This window comes from Chiroxiphia lanceolata, chromosome 7 (assembly GCF_009829145.1).
Source record: "Chiroxiphia lanceolata isolate bChiLan1 chromosome 7, bChiLan1.pri, whole genome shotgun sequence".
In the NCBI taxonomy this organism is placed as follows: Eukaryota; Metazoa; Chordata; class Aves; order Passeriformes; family Pipridae; genus Chiroxiphia; species Chiroxiphia lanceolata.
In genome coordinates, this window is record NC_045643.1 from 13,203,843 (window position 1) to 13,227,041 (window position 23,199).

The window sequence follows — 23,199 nt, forward strand, 5'->3', positions numbered from 1 at the left end:
AACATATGCACTTTGTTGCTTCATGAACAAAAAACTCATTCTGCAAACTAGAGCTTGTTGGGGAGGACTTCTGAGTAACTTCATGGACCTTGTTTTAGCGAGTTCCAGTGATGATTTTCTGTTTCATGACTTTTACTTCATTTAACTGAATGTGTTGACATGGTTTGATGGTCTTGTTGATATGTGCCTGGGTGTTCAGAAAGCCAAGATAAATGGGGAAAGGCTTTTTAAAGCAAACAAAGAATTGGATTTGTCCTTCATCTGGTCGTTGCTTAGCCCTGGTCTGATTTTTCCATCACTACCGTTGGAGTTACATGTGAATTTCTTCTTTACTACTTACAGTAACTCAACTTTAACTCTGCAGCAAGGAGAAATCAGTATCCACTGTGTTAGTTTGTAATTTGGTTTAGAAAGCAGTACACCACCTGGCAGAGTAAAAGGAATTGGAAAAAGTCAGCGGTTTTGGTACTTGTTAGAATTTGACCATCTTTTCCAGCATGACCTTTCCTCAATAAATTTCCACTACACAGTTCTCCACCCTTGTCCTCTCCATTAATTGCACTTTGATTTAAGCGTTTGTCTCATTTGCCAAGACATTTACAGTAAATAAAGGTTAACAGTATAGATTTTTTTGAACAGCAGGCTCTAGACATTTAAATGTGTCAGACTTGATGATAAATTGATGTAATCTCTAATAATGACATACTAAGAAGGGCAAGTACCTTTAGAATTTAAAAGAGATTCTGCTCTTACTATTTCTCAAGCATCCCTGCCTGATTTCAGTCTTTGGATGTTTGTGTGGCTAGAAGATGGATGCCAACTTAACAGTTCTATTAAAGTGACAAAATAGCTTCCGTGGAAAAAAAAGGAGTAACTTAAAGCCCATTTGTTTTTATTTTCCTTCCTTCAGGTCCGATGATGACAATGCAGATGACAGGAGTTCCAGGGTGACCAGACTTTGCACTTACTTTCAGCAGAAATACAAGCACCTCTGCCGCCTGGAGCGGGCAGAATCCCGTCAGAAGAAATGCCGGCACACGCTCCGGAAAGCCTTGCTGCAGGCGGCCAGCAGAGAGCCGGAGCGTGCTGGGCAGCTCATACAGGAACTCCGAAGAGCTACATGTGCTTGTACCAGGTTAGACCTTCCCTTGTGACTGCAGTAACCTGGGGTTGGGACAGGGTGGAACTGGGCTGAGCATCCAGCAGCTGAAATGCTGAAACAGGTAGTAATGCACAAGGTGGAAAACCACGACACATGAATGCCTGTCGGCGGAGTAAAATAAACATGGCATACAGAGTCTTCCATGAAGACAGGCCTTCTCCAGCTTTAAGTTTTAAAATATGGATTGTTTGTCCAGCAGTATCTGGGCCCAATTTCTTAAATGTCACAAAAGAAATTAGTGGCCTGTTAGAATTTATTCTTACTAATTAATCTATGTATTTTGGCTTCCTTCAAATACCTGGTACTTTACTACGCCCATTTCTTTAGAAGGTGTGCGGTCTGGTCTGTAGTTCACTGCTTCAATTCAGATTTTGTTTTTCAGACCAGCTTCTTTTGAAAAGTCTGTACCTCCTCTTAATTATCTTCCCAGCAAATCAAATTTAATCTCATGCTTTTTGTTAGATTTAACTCAATCTAACATTAAATGAAACTTGGCAACAAAATAAATATCTTCTAACAACTCTGAAGGTTACCTTCTGTGGGAATTCTTTCTAGATAATGTCAACATCCCTCCAGCTCTCAGCATATGGAGAGTTGGTTGATTCATATTTGTGCAGGAACAGACTAAGTCTGAATCCTGGTGTTATGTCTGGAGTATCAGCAGCATCCTTTTGCTGTTGCAGTTTGGCTTTACAGGATGTGCGACTGTGGATAAAATATGAAATGCAGACTGGAGCAAGTTACTGAGAGTATGGTTCATGGGATGCATTTGTTCCTGGGCAGTGGGCTGTGGTTCATGACTGTTGGAGGGTTTATTGTTGGGGAGGTGGAGTGGTGCTGAAGAGCTGCTCAGAGGTGTAACACAGAACTCCATTACTAGTTTACAAAGTTGTGGAAATTTCTCCAAACTTAAACTACAGCAAAACTTTACCAGAACTGACAAGCTCTTGCTGGTTTTTCACCCATTATTTTTGCCTTTTATTACGCAAAAAAAAGATTATGTTGTTTTGGGTAGACCAGCAAAGCCAGGTGTGCCTGTCATCACTGCTCTGGTTAATTTAAGTAACCAAAGAGTCTTTTCAGTTATGACATTTTTCTCAGGAGTAATACTGCTAACTAAAACTTTGCTCAGTCAAAGTGCAATTGATGACAGAACTGGCCGAAGAAAAACAGTCAGGCTACAGACAGCTTTTTGTCAACCTAGAAAACAACGTGTACAGAGGTGAAAGCCAGCCCTGGAATCGCCAGCTTTCCACTGAAGGTGACACATGCCTCGAGTGCAGGCTAACACCAAGCGAGCTGTGTAACACTTGCGGTGCTCGTCCACACTGCTGCCTGGTCGCCTGCTTGCAGCTCAGGCTCAAAGCATAGAGGCTGTGCTGAGGGAGTGCCCAGCTCTGGGCACCTGCTGGTGGATTGGGCTGTAGCACGTTGATGAAGGAGAGCTTTTATCCATGTTGAGCACGCTCAGGCTCTGCCATTCCAGAGCTCAGTCTAAGTTTGTCTGAGCACATGCTTGCATGTAAGCTCTGGGGATGCTCGGCATGTTTTGATTTATGAACAGGCTTGGAAGTGCACCTGACTGCCCACATAGGCATACCCAATACATTGTATTCTAAAGATTGACCTCCTTTTGAGAGTCACTGTGTTGACACTCAACTACTGCTGCCCTTGGCTCTGTTGCAGGGTGTTGTAATATTTACACAGTCGCAGCACACAGCACCTCTCATTACAATTACGGCCCTGTGAAATAAATGAGAATCCTGTTACTGCAGTCACACCTTCACCTGTCATTGACATCTATTCTGTGTCCCTGTGTAGAGTCTGGTAGTAGCGTGCACCCCATCTGGATCATGACACACACATGTGTGTTATAATTTTCCATCCTACTGTGCCACGTTCAGTGCAATAATTGTGTTAAGTAACCACCCAAAACTGGGGCTTTGTCTCTAAATTCTTTTATGTTTTCTTTTCAGCACAAGCCAAGTGAGGCAGAGAGATGCAGAACCAACAACCTGTAGCGGGACTTTGAAGGGAGAGCAGTGCACTAACAAGGCCCTTCCATTCACCAGGCACTGTTTTCAGCGTATCCTCTTAACTCTTTGGGAGTTGCATTCAAGCGTGGAAGTTCTGTTTTAGGGGTTTTTTTGTTTGTTTGTTAGATTTTTGCCTTGACAAATAAGTTTTCACAAAGAAATACCTATTTGTTAGTGTGTCATAACTACTTTGCTTTTAACTTTTCTGGGTGATTTGGGTCTATAGACAGTGAAGATATGTAGTTTGCCACTGGTATCTATTATAGTAACATCATTTTACTTTGTAATCTGTGTTTGATAGATGCAAGAAACCTGTACAAAAATGATCATCTTTCACGATGACTTGGTGCAAACCACGTGGCTTTCAGTTTCTTGGTTTTCATGCAGTTCTTGTTAGGTTCCAATAGACTATCTTCCTATGACAGTGTTATTGGAACAGATTTTTATACATAGTATAAAAAGATGGCTTACACTGACTAGAAAGATGGAAATCATACTTTGCATTGTTCAAAGCAGCAGAATAGAAGGGGTCACAGAACCTCATAGTCTAGATGAGGAAGGATTCCCAGTGCTTGGAATTTCAAGCAAAACTTGAAAAGGACGTTAAGAGTCAATGGATAAAGATCACAGAAAGAAGAGAGCACATTAGAAGTGAGGTTTTGTTCTGAAGACTATAAACAGACAGACTTATGACGTGTAATACTTTATCTTTTTTGGTTTTAGCTGAAGAATTATTGGTGCTTTTTTTGAAGTGACTTCTTTTGTTGAAGCTTTTGGTTTTGGTATTTTAAGTGACTAGTGCTGATCTGTTCTAGTTACTATCAGACTGCAGCACCTTTTCAATCTTTTTGTTTTGCTGATGCCTTGTTTTTCTTGGTTGACTTTTTGCAGACCCCTTAAAAGTGATCTGCAGAGCAGTTCAAAATCTCTGTATGAGAGAGCACCATGGTGTGCAGTTGTCTTTGAGATTTGCCTCATAATTCGAATGGTTTTATTTTTTCTTTTTTTTTAGTTTAAGTGGTCTTGCTTGTTGGTGTGTGTAAAGCAGAGAAGTCAAGGGTAGTGATTTTGCATTTATGCCCATTTTTTTCTCTCTGCATTTTCTTCTCAGTGGAAAGAGTTTCTCCTAAAATGAACAGGCTCTTGGTTCTGACCCATCTGTCCAAGTCTGTTACCTGGACTGTTCAGCAGGTTTTTTATTTTCTTTGTCCTTTTTTCTGTGTTTGTGTTTTAACATTTTATGAACATACATAGTGATGTTGAAGTCTGACGACTGTTCAAGATGGAAGGAGTTCTTCTAATGTTGTTAGAAAAAACCACAATGAGATATCTGTTTGATTTGCTGTAAGTCTAGAAGCATTTTCACTCCTGCAAGGGTTTTTTCTGAAGGAAATCTCAGCAAGCTTACGTTTGGATTTATTTGACCTTTCTGTCTGATTGCACATCTTTTTTTCAGAGGAGCAGGAAGGATCTTGAAACTTCTTTTTCTGTGCTCTCTAAAGATAAATGCCAAGAATGTACCTTAAAAGATTGAATTAAGAAATACTCTTTCTTTAATGTTTCAGTATGGATTGTCATTAGTCTGTAAGGAAATAGTCCTGTTGACTACACTGTTCCAACTGCTATTGATCTATTGATTAAGACTCCAGGAAAAGGCTTCTTTTCGCTAAGAACTCATTAGTGAAATGCCTGCTTTTATAAAACTATCTCAGCATATAATAAAATCATTAGAGATTCTGCATGAATGCAGTTTTTTCACCTTAAAAGTTGGGTTTGAACCTTACCTAGCTTTGAACTTGAATAGCAAAGTTAAGGTACTCATTAAAAATAACATCTATGGACAGATAGAGTTGAAGGCTCTGATCTTTATCAGATTGATAAATCAAAGGGCGTTCCTCCATCGTTGTCTCGTGTTATTCCTGATGCAGAAATGCACAGATATCTTATTGAACCGTTCTCAGCAGCTCTTCTCAAGTTGCACAGCCAAGTTTGCAGATGGTCAACAGTGCTCTGTGCCAGTTTTTGACATTACACATCAGACACCTCTGTGCGAAGAACATGCCAAAAAAATGGTAAGCACAAAGCCAAAACCGTATTTATTTACGTATTGGGATGATCAGGAGTTTTAACCCCAGTTTTCCTATGCACTCTTCCTTGATAATTAGCAAGTTTATGAACTTAAGAGCTCGTATCCTATTATTTTTCTTAAGAGGGTAAAATATGCCAAACGTTCACAGTATAAAGTATGTTGTGAAAATCTTTTCCATAGTTTTAAGGATATAATAAAGTGTGCATGAGAAAATCCTTCACTGGAAAAAACCTGAATTCTTCTCTTGAACTGAGAAATGGAAGATCATTGTGAGATTCCATGGTCATTTTATTTGGGCTCATTCTTGGTCCTTGGATCTGAGTGTGAGCGTGGTATTAAGAAGTCTGCAGCTTAAGTAGTCTCAGTACATGGGGCCCAAAATATTTTCTAGAGGAAATGTAGATAGCAATTACAAGCATGCAGATAATGGTTTTGCTACGTTATTTACCTTCCAGTAACTATTAGAATTTATCTTTAACCTCCTTTGGGGATCAGTGGCCTACCTCAAGTTCAAAGAATGCAGAAATTAAGTTGATGTCCTCTGCTCTCCTTTTATGCCTTCTATTTTCCAGAAAAAAACCTTAAGGATAATTCACAAACCTGCTTCTGTCTTGTGCCTCCTTCATGGTGTCTTGTCTCACTTCAATTAGGTGTAAAACTGCCTTTGTTTGTTTGTTTATTGGGTTTTTTTTGTTATGTCGTTGGGTTATTGTGTGGATTTTGTTATTGCTTTTGTCCAGGCTCTCCAATAGTTGTGAGTTATGGAGTTTTTTGGATTAAAATGCAAGAATTTGTGCTACACAGATTTGTATGGGATTTTCCCCCTCTTCTAGGCAATCTTTCATGTCTCAAGGTTTACTTCTGTAGCAAATACAGTCCTCTGCCATTCCCAGTATGATGGCATCTAAAGAGTGATGATAGTTTGATTTATTTTTTAATGGGTCAGTGATTGCTATTCAGAAGCAATGAGGCCATAGTTGTTTACCCACATCCTTACCCGAGTCCAACAGTATTAATTCTGTTTCCTCAATGCTGTCCCTCTGTTATGGCAGCGGACACTTGGAAGATCCTGGCTTCAGCTGCTGCAGCTTATCTGCGTTAACACCAACTCATAATAGTGTTTGGTCTTTAATACTTACAAGAGTGCTGCTAAGGGTTACAGTTTTACACTAGTTTAGTTAGGTTTTGCTATGACAATTTTTAAAGTGATACTGCGTGTGTGATAAACTGTTTAGCATACCTCATAATTTGGTCTATGTTGTTTTTGCCATTGGGATCAATGGGGAAGGAAGCAGATCAAGTTTTGTAGCCATGCCTGGGTGTAAGTTAGCAGTCTCTCTTACATTACATGTGAATGTCTGTGGAATGGCCAGGGTGAAAAAAGCAAGGAAAGTAACACTTGTTCTCAGTATGCTCTCATTGCTATTGTTTTGCTCCCAAAGGATAATTTCTTGAGAGGAGACAGCTCCCGTAAAGTTCAGCACCAGCAGCAGAGGAAACCCAGGAAAAAAACGAAGCCACCTGCACTTACCAAAAAACACAAGAAGAAGAGAAGGCGAGGCCCACGCCGGCCCCAGAAACCCATTCCTCCTGCAGTGCCCCAAGGGAACCTCACAATGCCTGCCAGTGTCTCACTGCCAGTAGAGATACCCCACATACGGTCAGTGGTAGGCCTGCCCCAGTTTCCCACTGTTGGCTTGAATGTTGTCCGTGAGCACTGGAGAAAGGTGTGATTTTGCTGTGCTGATCAGCATCTGGAGCAGGGCTAGAAATTGCGTCTCCATTGACTGTTGAAAAAAAACTTCAGAGTGGGTCATTTTGGATTTGAGCAATGATCGGGTTTGATGGATAAAATATTTTGACCCTGATGTCACATCTTATGTACTTAGTGAGTAGGCTAAGCTTCCTAAAGAAACTTCCTAAATGCATTTTTTCCAAGATGATGGGGTTAAAAAATATGGGGAAACATCCGTTCTAGATGGATATGCATTCATAGTTGTCTTTTGGAGGAACCAGAGTTGAACAGCAAGGACTAATGTTACTTTCTGTTCAGGAGCCCCTCCACACCAGAGCTGAGTGCTGATGAGCTGCCTGATGATATCGCCAATGAAATCACAGACATTCCACATGACTTGGAATTGAATCAGGAGGACTTCTCTGATGTCCTGCCGCGGCTGCCTGATGACTTGCAAGATTTTGATTTCTTTGAAGGTACCATTTTATTTTATGCTAGCATGAACACAGTCAGTGAGCTGAAGAAGTGAGTGTTTCTAAACTGCATTTTGGGGAGTTGCTTGCTTTCTTACAGTTATAAATTCTAGAGAAGGAAGTGTGCATTTGATCTATTGTTTGTGAGCTCTGAAGTAAAGCAGACTTTAAGACGGCTGTGTATAGTTCTCTGCTTGCTCAAATAATTACTACTTTGAAAATCCTAATTAGTTTAGTATTTTAATAATTCATTTTACATTTTTACTGCCTGTCAGTGTTACAGTTTAATCAACAGTATTCACAGTAATGGCATCTTTCTGCCATTGAGTGGGGCTGGAATCACAGTCAATATTGGCCTTTGATAAAAAGAGAAGAGAGAGAATAAAATTTTTAAATACGTTTCTGAAACTAGTTCTTGATCAGAACTGTGCCTGAATTTCTGCGTTCTAAAGCTCAGCACCTATCACATATAACACAGAAATTAGAACAGCCTGGAGTTGGGTATGTGATTTCTTTGGTCGTTTTCTGATATAACATGACATCAGACTGTGTTTGAGTTGATATTAACCTAAATTATACTGTCTGTGTAAATTTTAGGTCCAGGCTGTAATATTGGTAAGTATAGAAAGGGGTTTGTGGACTATTTGTGTTATTGCAGCATTGAAGAAAATCTTACTAGACCTAAAGTAAAAATGTTTAAATAAGTTTAAGAGGCATCTCCCATTGTAGTATGTGGAAAAGGACGGTGGAGAGGGGGAGTTCCATTGAAGAGGAAGGTGTAATTTCTTGGTTTTCTTACCTTGTTTACGTAGTGAAGACTGATGAATGATATTTTCTGTGTACTGCAAGCTAGGCTGGAAGGTTATCATACACTGCAGCTCTGTACTGCACTGTCTGTATATCTGCATCCTTAGAGTGCCAGTGCCAGTCTCACCTGAGAGGTGAGTGCTAACTCATGGTGTCCCTGTTTCTACAGGTAAAAATGGAGATCTCCTTCCAACTACAGAAGAGGCTGAAGAACTGGAACGAGCCCTACAGGCTGTAACTTCTCTTGAGTGCCTGAGTACCATTGGAGTACTTACACAGACAGATGGTGTGCCAGTTCAGGAGCTGTCAGATAGAGCGATAGGGGTGTTCTCTACAGGTGCTGGAGCTCCAGGAATGCAGTCCTTGAGTCGAGAGGTTAACACGGATCTGGGGGAGCTGTTGAATGGGCGTATAGTACATGATAATTTCTCCGGTCTGGAGCTGGATGAGAACTTGCTCCGTTCTGCTACCTTGTCCAACCCACCTACGCCCCTGGCAGGGCAGATCCAGGGGCAGTTCTCAGCCCCAGCCAACGTTGGCCTTACTTCTGCCACTCTGATAAGCCAGAGTGGCCTTGGGGAGAGAGCCTTCCCGGGACAGTTTCATGGACTTCATGATGGCAGCCATGCCTCCCAGAGGCCCCACCCTGCCCAGCTGCTGAGCAAGGCAGATGACCTGATCACCTCACGACAGCAATACAGCAGTGACCATTCACACTCCTCACCCCATGGAAGCCATTATGATAGTGAGCATGTGCCGTCTCCCTACAGTGACCATATCACATCCCCTCACACCACATCCTTCTCTGGTGATAATTTGGCAGCTACCTTCTCAGCAGAGATGCCCATGATGGCACAGCACTTGCTCCCAACTCAGCTGGATGTGCCACTTAGCGGGGTGGTCAACCCCAGAACTCACTGGGGAAATCTTCCTGTCAATCTTGGGGACCCCTCTCCGTTTAGCAACCTTCTTGGTGCAGATGGACACCTCCTGTCCACCTCCCTGTCCACACCACCTACCACCTCGCACTCAGAGACCACACAGCCTGCCTTCGCCACTGTGACCCCCAACAGCTCCAGTGTGCTTCCGGGGTTACCGCAGACCAGTTTTAGTGGCATGGGTCCTGCCTCTGCTGAACTCATGGGCTCCACCTCCCCTAAACAACAGCTCCCTCAGTTCAGCGCAGCCTTTGGGCACCAGCTGAGCTCCCACAGTGGCATTCCCAAGGACCTGCAGCCCAGCCACAGCTCCATAGCTCCTCCCACGGGCTTCGCAGTGACCGGTGCCACCGCTACCAGTACCAATAACGCATCCGCGCCCTTCACCACCTCCAACTGAGCTTGTCTGCCTGGCTCCATGCAGGTAGATGGGGGACCTGTATTTTCTATCTTTTCTTTTTTCCTTTTTCTTTGTTTTTTTTCTGTCCTCTCTTCCTTCCCTGTTTTTTAAGAGGGGGTTGAGAAGAAAACCCCTGCCTCAGTACTGACCAGGGTTAGCCCTCTGTGAACCTTGCTGTAGCGTTCACATGTGCTTGTTATGCACTGGTGCTCATTTATTGCAGGCAGGTTCACCGTTCCCCAATAATTCCTTAAGGATACAGCACAGTTACTGGATGTAATTGATCTTAGCAGTAAGACCTAGAAATGGGAAGATACCTCAGATCATTGATGCATTTTACTGTTCCCTAGGGTTCAGATCAGTGCTTGCTATCCCATTAGCATCTGGTAGAAAGTTTTCCAGTGGGAAGAAGTCTCTTGTTTTATTTATTTTATTTTTAATTTACTTTTTTTCCAAAGGTAGCATCTGGCATGGAAAACTTGGCTGCACACATTGATTTGAAAATGGTGCGCTGAAGTCCTAAATCAAGATCATGGTTCAAGGATGAGTTTGGCAGTTTCTTAAAATAGTCTCTTGACCTTCTCTGTGTGCGTGTGTATGTTTGGGGTGCAGGGAGCAGAATTCCTTTTCTTCTTTTGGTGAAGAAGTGGGAGTTGTCCCCTTCCAGAACTGGTCACTGTTCTTATTGCATGCTGATTTTGGAGTTTTTTTATTATCATGATTTGTAATTAATTGAGTAGCAAAGGGATCAGTTGACTGGTTGCCCATCAGTTTGAAGGCTGATATGAAGTTAGCCCAGGGAAAAAAAAAGAAACAGGATTGAAATAGACCATGGATTCCTGAAGATTCCTGTGCAGAAGTTCCCTTCCTTGCTGAATTACTGTGGCCTTGTAGCATTGATGATTTGCCTTTTCAAGTGTGTCTTTGTCCAGAACTCTTTGCCTGACAGGCTAACAGGTATTTCCCAGCTGAAACCCGAAGAATTTGGTTGGTATTCTCCCTGTCCACACAAGTCTAGGTCAGACCCTTTGCAAGTTTCAAATGGATGCATTTCTCAAAATATGTCTAGCTAGTGAGACTTCCTTGGATAGTTTTTAATCCCCTGAGAGCCATATAGTTTTTTTGACATGTGTAGGATTTGATCCTCTGTTTGGGAAGCTGAATGTATGTAAGGAACTAGCAGGTACCTGTCAGCAGTCATGGCTAACCAAAAGAGAAATCACTAAAGCAAAATAGGTAAGAATTCCTTCTGTCTGCAGGATGGTTTTGTTTGTACTGATCACCTGCTAAAGATAGTATTCAGACTCTTTGGTAGTAATTTCAGTTCCTAAAGAAAGAAGTCAGCTAGGTTTTAGAATTTTTTAAAAATAATTTTATTTTTTAATTTTACCTTTTTTAAACCAAGAGATAACAACAGCAGAAATTCTGAGGTGTTTACTTGCATCTTCTTATCAAGAAGGAAACAAAGGACTTTGCTTGTGACTCTATAGGACTCAAATTTGCTCTGACTTTGACTGTAAAAGTAGCTCTTACTTAATATTACAGATCTCTACTCTTGGTTTGTTTCTGAGATGCAGATGAGAGAAAATAGAATATTCTTCATTTCAGTCTTTTACTGTGGAAGACGGATTTCATTCTACCTTACAGGAAAAAGTCCTACCTACATGTATTGTAGTCTATTTCAGGAAATTAAGAGATAACCAAGCACATGTAATAGGGAGGCCTAATAAATTTTTGGAGCAAAGGATCATTGACCGAAGTTTAGTTGCTATAGAAATTCATTTTATTAGCAGTCAAGCACACACCAAAATCTCTGACCCAAACCTCTCCTTCCATCTTCCTAAGAAATAGAATTTAAATGGGATAGGTCTTGTGTCTTACTATTGTAGCAATCATACTATCCGTCTTTTCTTGAAAGATCTCTCCTCTTTAAATATAAAAGAGCATGGATGATGCATATGTCCTTTTCTGAAATTGCAAGTGTATGTGGGTGGAGGAAACAAAAATTATTTTCATGCTTCTGTTGTTATGAAGTCATTATTTCATACTTGGTAAAATAGATCTGAATAATATAAGCTGAATATTTTTAAGTGGTGATTTAAATATGTTTGTAACATTTAAATGTTTTTTAAATCACATAAAAAGTTTAATTGAAGCCTATGAAATCCTGCTTGTGATTGTCCTGCTGATTGAGGAATTGTGAATGAGGCAAATCTGATAAGGCTTTTATTTATTTTTGTGTTATGTTACCCATACTTTGTTGAGGAGACAACTGTTTGATTTGCAAATGATTTTTGTTGTGTCCATATACCTTCTTCAGTTTGTTCAGATGACTGAAAAAGAGTGGAGAACTAGTGTACCAAATAGTTTATTCTTTAATCTGTTTGTGCATTCACATAATTTTAGAGGGTGTCAATTTCTGTACATTGGTTTCAGGACTTTGGTCTTGAAATGGTTCTTGTGCCCATCAAACTAGTGCAGAGTATATTTGCCCCACATCACATTTCTCTTTCTTAGAAAATGCTGGGGAGAAAGGGAGGAGAGGAACTGAGTGCAAACTTCTCCTGGGTCTCATTGGTATAAATTACAAAGAAGCTTTTTTGTCTAAGGTCACCTTGAGTTTGTACTGATCTAACTCAGAACAGAACCCAGCTCCTGATCTATGTGTTGATCTAGATGGGAATTTCAAAAGCTGTCAGAGGTGTGCAGGTCCACAGTTCCCATTTGAAATCAATGGCCTTTATGTACCTGCATTTCTATAAAGTAGCCTAGGATATCAACTCTCTTCCCCCACTTAGATTTCCATTTCTGTATATCCCTTGATGACTCTTCAAAAGTGACTGCGTAACATTTTTCAATGAGCAAACTAAGTTTGCAATAAAGCTGCACTTTTAAAAATAAATTTCAGTTTGTATACATTTGAAATAGGAATCCCTCTGTCCTGTTTGATGCAGTGTTCTGAAATGGGCCACCACTCTTGCCTTTTTCTGGTTCACCTCCCATTTTTTTCAATGCCACCAATGTCATGGTTACAGCCTAACAAGCAGTTACGGGTCTTGATCTTAGCTTTACAAGGTGGATCATTCCAGGTGGACTTCTACACCCACACAGCCTGTTGACTTCAGTGCATCAGTGTCTTACTGTTGGATGCAAGAGATCCAATTGAGGGGTATGTGCAGTCAGAGATGTTTCATACCTCTTCCTCTGGGAAATACTGCACGTCTGGTTAAGGTAGTCCTCGAGGCTGTTACTTATGTGGTTCCCAAGTAGAATCTATGCTCCCTCACAAAGGTTTTTGAGTATCAGCTCTTACAGCAATTAGCACTCTCATCACACTTTCACCAAAGAGCCAGTGTAGCAATTTCAGTTCATTGATTTGAAATGCTTAATACCTGTTGTGCCCTTTACATGTTAACAAATGGAATAAGTCTAGTTGAACCTAAAGGTTAATTTCTTTACATAAGATTTGAGTTTTAAAGAACTGAAAAAAAATTAGAATAGAATAAGTCACATCACTTTTGGCAATAATAGCACCTCAATTAGTCTTTGTACGGAAGTACTTAACCCAAGATGAATTTTGACAGTGTTATGGAGGCTTATCAGGAACAGCTTCATGCTGGCCTGGTATTTAAGGCATTCTTTACCATGTGCTTTTATGTTTCCTTTCACCTGGGAAGACTTTACACCAACTCTGAGGGGAGCCATATGTGCTTAGATAGCTCAAAACTGATTTGTTCTTTGCCCTCATAATTATTATGATACAAGATGATGTATATGTGATGCAAGAAGATGGAAAAGATGCGTAATTTTGTTTCCTCCTGCCTTCCAGTTTCTCCAGGTTCTTGCTTAGATCCATTCTTGTTATGGTAGCATGCTTCTCCCTATGGTTGAGCACATTGATAATGCTGAGAGGTAGCACAGTTGCAGGTCTGCCTCAGGTACTGTGGAGAAGATGGCAAGAGCTAGGTTTCCCACTGAAAACGGGGATTTGCAGTTCTCATTTGGAAAGCATTGGAAAGCCCTGAGAATCTTATCACCTGCTAGGCAAAAATCAGGAAAAATCTCTCAACAACTCTCTCTCAAAGGAGAGTTGTACCTAGTAGCAAAGAGAAGCTAAGGGAACTGGCTTTTTAATTTTTAGTTATTTTTTTAAAGAGAAACATGACTGTTGGGAAATTCTGTTGTGAGCTGTTAGCCATGGTGTGATGCCACTGGCTTTAGGTGTCAAGACAAAAAGCCTAGGATTGAACCTGCAAACCAGTAACCAAATTCAGTTTGAAGCTTTGTTTTGCTGTAACCACATCTAAATACAGTCTGGGTTTGAATCTGGTTGCTAGAAGAGTCCTACAAAAGTGTACAATAAACACTGGATAGATGTCTTCCCTGAGAAGCTTGCCCTGGTGGCTACCTACACTGCTTTTGAACACCAGCTCCCTGAGCTCCTGCAGCCTCTTTGCTGCTGCATTTCCCTGTAGGTATTGGCAGGCCTCCAAGGGTATTTCTCCCTATCTTTGTGCTGCACTGAGCTAAATCATGAATTCTCCAACAGTATGAGCCTTTGGGCAGAGAAGAGGGAAGCCTTTTTAGAAGATCCAGCTACCTGTAGTTGGACCTTTCAAGACTTGCGGAGTGCAGAGACAGTGGCAGGAGGTGCTTTCAGCAGACAAACAATAGTAAAATTACCTGCAGTGATTTTCTGCAGTGAGATGTTTGTGTGGCTGTCTGGGCAGCTTCCCTGGTGGAACTGGTGTATTTTTGCTTTTGTATTTTTACATGTGAAGGACTCTCCTGTGCAAAGTCCAGTGGTGGTAGAAACAGCAACTGAAGGAATAGTTTTGGGCTAATGTGCTGACCAGATCTTTAGGTCTTTCTCATCTTCTGATCACAAGGTCTTTCTGATCTTTTGGGTAACATTTAATAAGGGGAATTTGTGGGCTACTTCTTGTACCCCCTTTATTTCCTTTCACTCAACATTCTTCATCATTCTTGCTTCTGTTTTCCCATTCTCAGACACTTCTCCAGTGTAAGTGCCAACTGGTAAGTCTTCCATAGTTCTGGGTGAATCTGATTGTAAAATGAAAGGGAGGAGAGATTACTGCAATTCATAACATACATTTTGGATGCTAGAATGACAGTGCAGTAGATCAAAGTATTTCTCAGATCAATGAGTAAGGAGATGTTTCACAGCACACTAATATGTCATGAATTAGATGCTGAGGATACAACATTGATCATGGGAGTGCACACACTAGCAGTGAATATAGAGGTACTTTTAGCAAGAGTTTACCTTCTCAGAAGTTCCTCTTCTTTTGAGAAGTGTGTCAGTAGAAAGTCACAAAGAAAAATTTAAATTATTCTTTCTTAATACGCACAAGCCCAAATAAAAGTAAGGAGGGTTGGTGAAAAAAATCTATATTTATATTTACTAAACTTGGACTTTAGGGGAAGTCTGGTCATGAGAGACCTTAGCTCTTGTCGGGTAAAGTTTTGGTCTTGTCTTTAAAAGTAGACAAAAACACTGTTGTTGGGAAGAAAAGTTTGGTGGAGGAGAAGGAGTTAAAAAGATGCATCTTAAAACAATTTTCTCTCTCATGTCTTCAGCCTCTTTTTTAAAAAAAGCAACAACACAGTAGTGACTATTTTGGGAGCTTTTCCCTTAGCTGTTCTGGTACTTCTCACTGTTGTTGAGTTCTTTGCTTTCCCCTGTTTTACTCTGCATTCACGTAGTCCTTCTCTGGCTACTATGGAATAAGTTAATGTAGTGGAAGCATGAAAGGAGAAAGTGGGTGTGGCTCTATGTTGAGAGCGATAGTTGGAGAAGGCTTTCTTTGTATGTCTCCTTGAAGTAAGTGTTGGCACCTTTTCAGTCTACTCTAGGTCACAGAATTTGGTTTGGAAGTGAATAGGATGAAATTTGGGCTTTTGACCATAAAACTGTATTTACTCGCTGTAGAAAAATGCATTCTTCATACTCTTCCCCTTGCTAGTCCCCAAACACACACACAGCGAGATGTCCAGAGTGCCCGCGTGTCGACCACATAGGCATGTTGAACTTGGTCCAGTAATGCTAATGTTTAACCTGCTTTCTGTCGTTGTCAGCTGGTGCCCACGGAGATGAACTCGGGATAGGTAACGTTCCCAGATACCCTCTGGAAAACTTTAACTTTGGTGCAGATTGCTCTGATGTAGCTAACTGCGATGGCATTGGCTTCTACCTTGGAGTGGACTGATTTACCCTGAAATGACTCTCTAACCTGCATCTTAAACAGTGTAGTTGGTTCTGGTGCAAATAGATTAATTCTGAAGTGATGGACATTTTGATTCTCATGCAAAATAGCTACATCCTACCAGAAGGGGTTGAACCAGTTTCTCTGAACAGTGATGACCTTCACTGTACAGTTTTGGGTATGTCTCAGGGATTCCTTGTGGAAATAAGGGCATTTAACAAAAAAAAAAAAAAAAAAAAAAAAAGGTAAAAAAAAAGTAAAAAAGTAAATAGTTTTAAAAGAAAATAATAATTTAAGGTAGAGCGTCACCGAAGTGAGAGCGCAAGAAGGAGAAATCTTTGTTCAGTTTTATAGTCAACGATGTCTGGCTTACGGACTCTTTCTCTTCTCGGGGCTCTCATCTCAAGTTCAACATACAGAATCTTTTTCATCACGCTCAGCTTTAAACTTTTTATTTAAAGATACCCTTCCCCAATGAGCTTTCAGAATACTTATTGTAGATTTTAAGAGAAATGGTATATTAATTTATGCTATTAACATCACCTCATAAATTATAAGTTTTATACTAAAGCTGTATTGAGTGTAATGAATTATGTTGCATATGTGTTTTTAATAGCTATAAAATTATATACAAGCTTTTTTGGAAAAACAAACTAGTGAAGCACCTTTTTACACTGGATCTTTGCCGTGTCAAGGTGTACAGCTATTCTTTGCTACCTTGCAGATATCTATATCTATATATAGATATATATATAAATAAAATAAAATGGTATCCTGTATCAACAAGTATAGAACTCTTTTTAACCCTTATATTACTGTTCCTATAACTCTTTTTAAAATTTGAGTGTTACATTCTGCAATAATTTATCCGTGGTTTGTACCTATGATTAGAAATTTAGTTACAGGGTAAATAGATCAAATTTTAAAAATCCAACTACTGTAGCTGGAAGTCGTGAACCAAGTTTGTAAGACCTTTTCTTTTTTTTAATGTATTTATTTCCAGTTAGCTCTGTGAGTTGGAATTTGAAAAGTTGGAACATTAGGAATCTACAGTGTCTTATTCAGGAATTTTCCCCCTCCTTTCCTCACAAAGGAATTCCCACTGTGACTTATAAATAGAATTAGACTGCTTGTGTGCATGTATGTATTATATATACACACAAAAAATATGCATTGGGGGGGATGTATGTGCGATACGAATGTGTATATTGTATGTAGGTCATAGTTTTGTAAAGAGAAAAGTAGTTGAGAGGTGATGGAATGTATTGTAGAAATGTGATTATTTAGTAGGGGGTTGTTATGTCCTCACTGTTGTATAAATAACTGAAACTCTCTACTATATAATCTTCTGTTATAAGGCTAACTCTGATATCATGTCAATTTTACTGTTTTTCAAATGAGTTACATTGAGCCCTGTTTAAAATGCCATGAAAATACCAAGCTCCCAAAGACAGCCTTTAAATAAAACAAAGGGGGGATGAAGAATGATGGGAGGAATGAGTTTTTCGGGAGAAACTGAATGGGAAGGTTTGCATTTGGTGGGATGGGGAGGCATGAGAATTGCTGTATCTTTGCAAATTAATACCCGAATCTCCTGTGGTCTAACCTGGAAAATGTTGTCAATCAGTGTACTTGTGTTTTCCAATGAGGTTGTAAGGGGCACTGTTTGTGGAGTGGTCTCCATTCCATAAAAGGGTTTTGTCTTCAAAGTAGATATTTTTCTTTCATGAGGATCTTTGTGTATATCATTTTGCCCCAGAATTGCTGCTGTGGGATTGCAGAACAAAAAAAAAAACATGAAGTCCAGGGAGTTTCACTTGTGCTGTGAAATTCTAAATTTGATTGTGGCCACTTACCTGTTTTTTCATAATTGGAGAAGGAAGGTTTCTTTATGGGAGTTCTCACTTGAAATTGTGAGAAATCAGAAACATTCCTACAGATTGGCTTACTCTTCTTACTGTTCTATTTAGGCTGGAGAAAATAACCTAATTGTTATTTATTCATACAGTATCACTTGTAATTATGATGATCCTGGTGACTTTAAAAACCTGTTTAGAAAAACAGAGCTTCCAATACTGCACAGAAATTAGAAATTTTTTTCAATTTTTTTATATCCCCCCTCCCTATCATTTGTTGATACCCTCCCGACATCCCTCCCCCTTTCCTTCTCCCCACAATTTGTTTCTGGCACATATGCATACAGGCAAAAGGGCAGGGAGGTGGAAGTTGTCAGAGGCCTTTCCTTCTGCTTATTTGGTGGTAATGCGAATTAGAAGCATAAATCTTTATGCCTTTAAGGGGAAGAATAGACCCATTTTTGTGTATACCTGTACAGAGAGATTATCTGTATATGAGACAATGGTAGCACTTGGCTGAATGTGGACTTGCCCTCATGATGTACAATAAATACTTATGAATGCAATCAGTCTAAATCTATATATACGTGCATACAGATGTATAGATGGACTATACGTTGTGTCACACACATGTACATTAGTTGTAACATGAGTCAGTGTGTGAGCTAAAGAGAGGGACTATCCACGTAACATATGTGTAACAGGTAAGCCCTTGTGCCAGACGAGTTTTTGTTAATTCTTCTGAGGGACCTGGATGACTCAGTGACTGATCTGATCTTGGTCACCGTTGGTTTGTGTTACCTCAGCCCTCACAGTGCAGTTTCCTTGGTACCTCTCTGCCTTTGTGTTATATTAAGACTTGTTGAGGCCTCTTGCAATGCCAACCTCTTCTGCTTCTCTGTTCCATTGCCTCCATTCCAGCTCCTCCTTGTCCCTGCATCTCTACAGTTTCTCTTGCTAGCAGCAATCAGCTTTAATGGCCCAATCCAGCTCTGCTTATGCATTAGGGAAATTTTCTTGGTGATTGTAGTGGCAGCTGAATTGGGCCCTGAGCACCTGCTTGAACTTATGCAAAATTTCCCAGCTATTCAGATGTGCTTCGGTACAACTGCGATTGATTTGCAGATGAATACAAACTTTTCATAGAACCTGATGCAAAGCTCCCTAGCATATTAAAAGGTTAACCCAGCATCATATTTAAATAGTCTAAATGAGAAAGCCCTACCCAACAAAAATTATCTTCTCCAGTTTTCAGCCCCAGGAAGAAAAAGGGAGTTGGGTTTGTGTTTCCCATAACACAGGCAGTAAGCAGAAGGCAGCCCTGTGCTCTGAGCAGCGGGGTTGTCATCAGACATCAAGAGAAACACAGTTTGTTACACTTTACCATAAAACAGGTTTTAAAACGGTGTGCAGAGTTGACCATTAACATGCTAGCACTTTGCATCTAATTGTGTATTGGGTGATCTTGCTTATGCAAGTAAATTGTGGTTTTAAGTGTTTTATTTTCTGTTTTCTGGCTAAATGGAGCTTCTGTATCCTTTTAGCAGAAAGCAGCTGTCAGCAACCTGCTCAGTCACATTTAAGCGCTGTGTAACTTAGGCTTCAGTTTCAATGGAGAATGCTGCTCCAGTTCTGTCATCGAGCCATACTGGATTCCATGTTTTCAGGATGGCTATGACACAATTTTTCTTGGCCACAATTCAGCCATGGAATTTTGTCTTCCTTGAATTTCTGTTAGGAAAAGGTAACTGGTGCACTGTTCCATCTGAGCTTTCATGCAGTCATACACAATGATTTCTATAATACATATGTTGGGGCGTGTGTATGGGTATGTCTGTGTTCTGGGTGTGTATAATGTATATTTATACACACACGTCTATTACGCTATTTCAGTTTATGTATGTGGAGAATGTACCTGTTGGTTATCTCCTGATATATACTCATGCATACGTATATTAAATATGTATATAGAGTGTAGATGTCCTGCATATACATATGTATATGTTATGAACCTTGGTTGGCAATTTTTTCCACACTTTTTTGCAAATTGCTGTCCCTTATGACTTATTTTCACTGAAGCTGCATTATATAGAAGATATGGAGAAATGTGTTATCAAAGTTTTATTTTAAAAAGGAGACTTTTAATTATCTAAAGCCATTTGTAATTGTCTTTTGAATTTTTACTAGAAGGGTTGTTAGTTTAAAAAAGAAAAAGAAAAAAAAGAGAAAACAAAAAACCAAAAGCAAGCAGACAAACCCTTAGTCCCACCGTCGTTTAGACGGACCTAAGAAAGAAATGGAAACACAAGTTTTTAAGTATTTTCTTCAGGTGTTTCTGAGGCATACTGTAGTCGCATTCTGCCCCATCCCCCTTTTATCCAATTATAATTAATGATTCATGGTTTCTTTTACACAACTTTTTCCGTCATTACTTTTGTAAATCATTGTTCACCTCCTACATTCAGTAGTACTGATATCACTAAGGAGATTTCATGTCCTTCTGTCCTTTTTAGGAGAAATACCAGTGCATCACTATTGTGTTACATTTTAACATACTTTGTGGAGGATGGATGTTTTTATTGAAGATGTCTGTAACCAGTCTAACTTATTTAATGTGAGGAGCCTTCATTGGAATCTATCGTCTGTTGGTTTCCAACAAGTTTCTGCAACTGTTTTTTCACCAACATGTTAAATAATTCCCTTCTTATTTGATGCCTGAGGTTTTAGAATTTGGGTTTATTGTTGTGGGTTTGTTTTTTGGGGGTTTCCCCCCTCCAATTCCCAAAAATGTTTATTTGCAAGTGGAACAGAACAGATGTCAAAAGCTCAACCAATATACTTTTTGCAGTTAAGGGTAAATATATTTATCCTAGATTTAATAAAAGAAGGTGGCAAATGGACAATCTGAAGCGCTTAGAGGGAACGCTCACTCTTTTTAAGGCTGTCTCCGAGAAGTTTGTGTTTGGTGTCATTTTAAAGGTAGCTTGATCATGCTTTGATATCAGAAACAGCCTTGTAACAAAGAGCCTCATACAGTTGTTCGGTCACTAGAGTTTAAAATGTAAACAAGTTGCAGTGGGAAAGCAAAGGTGAGGCAGTGTATTTTGAACCAGTGAATTGTAGCTTGCAAATGTACCTGATTTTGAAGTAACTGCATGGTAGCAAGGATTAGCAGTCTCTTACACCCCTTCCTTTTTCCCCTCTCATCCCTGACACGTGTTCAGCATACCGTACATTGGGAAAAATAAGCAACTTACTCCAGCAAAGCTAATCCACTTAATGACTGCTTAAAGGGAACATACAAACTTGCATTGCCGCAGCCCGTCTCATGGTATTAGCTGAAGGTCTAGCTAATACGCACAAAAAGCCCAGGCCAGGCGGCTGCTGCGGATGTGTCGCTTTTGGAGAGTGTGGTGCATGGAGATGCCCAAGAAGAAGGGTCCCTTCCTTCGGGGTCCCTGGCAGCAATGGCAACTTGCACTACTGCTTCTAGTGCTGGAGGCTCACGGACAGCATTCCAGGGGCGGGTAGGAAAGCTCGTGTTTGTACTTTCCCTTTAAATAGGAAAGGTTGGCTCACATGTTCCTCATACTTCTCAATGAATGTACTGTATTACCATTAAAAAAAAAAAATCAATTAAATGATGATAGATTGGTCTCCTTTTGTTATCTGGTCCTTGTTTAATTTGTTTAAGGGTTTTTGTATACAAAAGTTTACATTTTTATGTATATTTTTCTTGTGTAAAAACTGATGTAATATGTGTATAAAACACTGTATGTATTATCTGTATATAGTGTGACAAAATGATTTTCTTTCTTTCTTTTGGATGTATTAATAAATCTTGCTGTGAAGTAGCTGTGTTTACTATGATGAAACCCTCTTCTCCAAGCCATTTTGCTAAGTCCAAGATGTATGGATATTGCCCAGGATGAAATATAATCCATAAAGTGATTTCTTTTTTCCTTTAAAACCTATCCTAAGTACAGTTATTAAACTGTCCTTTGCTTAGATTGCTGTAGAGTCTGATTCTGCTCTTGGTTATTCTCTGTTACTTTGTAATAACATTAGCTAATTAGTTTTGCAATCAACTCTGGGTCTTCAGTCTCTGTCCTGATTCTAATTATAGTGCTTTCTAGCTCTGGATCACTGGTCTGGAGACCAGATCCTCTTCATTTTGTCTTCTGGTTTGAGGAAGTATAATTCAAGGGGTATAGAATAGAATTTTGTCATGTATGTTGTTACATTTTCTGAGATTTAAAAAATATATACCTGCTTCATCAATGAAACTGGTAAGTTGGAGTTTGGCATTATTTTGAGGTTTAGCATGTGGATGAGAAATGATGGTCACTGAGGTGCTGTGAGGCTCTGGTCAGTTCGAGGGCAGGATTGCCAGGCCAGGGCATGCATGTGACCTGGACTGGTCAGACACTGGGAATCACCACTGCCTTGTTCGGACACAGCTGCGTGCTGGGGAAAGGCTGCCATTTGTGCCACCTTGCTGTGACTGGTGCAAACAAGACTGCCTTGGCTGGCAATAACCTTCCAGTGCCAGGATTGGTCTCCAAGAGTGGCTTTTCCACAGTAGCTTGAAGGATGTCTGCTCTTTAGAACTACACCCTGGACACTTCGCAGTAAGTAGAGGGATGCTGCATCTCCCTCTCACCATTTGTTTTGTGAAGTCTTTGCCTCTGCTTTCTGACATGAGGGGATGTGCTTCCACTATGTTTGCTTTGCTAGTCTCCATCTCCAACGTGTTTGAGGTTGTGACTTGCAAGGGAGCAGTTGTGTCCTTGGTAAGACCATCTTCAGGTTCTGTTTTTCATAAACAGTCTCAATGCTGACCTGGTCATCGAAATAATAACCAGATTGATGAGAGAGAGATTCAGTAATTTGACTTCTCTTTTAATGAACATGGCTCAGCTATTCTAGACAGTGTAATTAGGGCAGCATTGCACAGTGCCTGGTTGTAATTCAGGCCGAGGGGTAAATGGTGTCAGTGAATGATGCAGTCTTCCATGCTAACACATGCTGCAAAGGTTTCATGGCAAAGATGAAACTGTTTGTGCTTTAATACCTTGTGTTCCTGGGAGATGGAAGTACACTGAAAGTGTTGCATCCAGACATTTATCAAGACAGAGTAATGAGAGAAAAGATCAGATACTTAAACAAAAGGAGAGCACAGCAGTGTAAGTTCAGTGCAATATGGCTAGAGGAAATCTACTCCAGGCTTCTCCTTTCTAGGGAATTTTCAAGGTTATGGGCCTGAGGCATTTGGACACTAGGGGTAATAGTGTGAGGCAGTTCTGGGCTGTTACAGATGCAATTCTGGCTGTGCATATGGATATTACAAAGCCGATCCTTCAAACTGCTCTATCTCAAGAAGCACTCAAAATGGCAAGAGCAGGAATTGATTCTTATGGAGAAAATAGTTGTTTAAAATCTACTTTTAACAAAACAGCAAAAGTAAGTTTCTGTT

General features: G+C 40.1%; 1 protein-coding gene across 6 annotated transcripts in view; it reads left to right on the top strand.

Annotated features, from left to right (window-relative positions):
• The window catches only part of INO80D (INO80 complex subunit D), a 45,829-nt gene extending 24,231 nt beyond the window's left edge, over window positions 1-21,598 (top strand). For 4 of the 6 annotated variants that reach the window (XM_032693084.1, XM_032693086.1, XM_032693087.1 and 1 more), the window contains 7 exons: window positions 911-1,135; window positions 3,139-3,248; window positions 5,137-5,270; window positions 6,730-6,947; window positions 7,341-7,498; window positions 8,472-9,664; window positions 10,099-21,577. In XM_032693084.1, the coding sequence (XP_032548975.1) occupies window positions 911-1,135; window positions 3,139-3,248; window positions 5,137-5,270; window positions 6,730-6,947; window positions 7,341-7,498; window positions 8,472-9,640 (2,014 nt within the window). In that variant the 3' untranslated portion in view covers window positions 9,641-9,664; window positions 10,099-21,577. Of the gene's footprint in view, window positions 1-910; window positions 1,136-3,138; window positions 3,249-5,136; window positions 5,271-6,729; window positions 6,948-7,340; window positions 7,499-8,471; window positions 9,665-10,098 lie in introns of all 6 variants that reach the window. The other 2 variants (XM_032693089.1, XM_032693088.1) reach the window with 2 other exon arrangements.
• The last annotated feature ends 1,601 nt before the right edge of the window (window positions 21,599-23,199 follow it).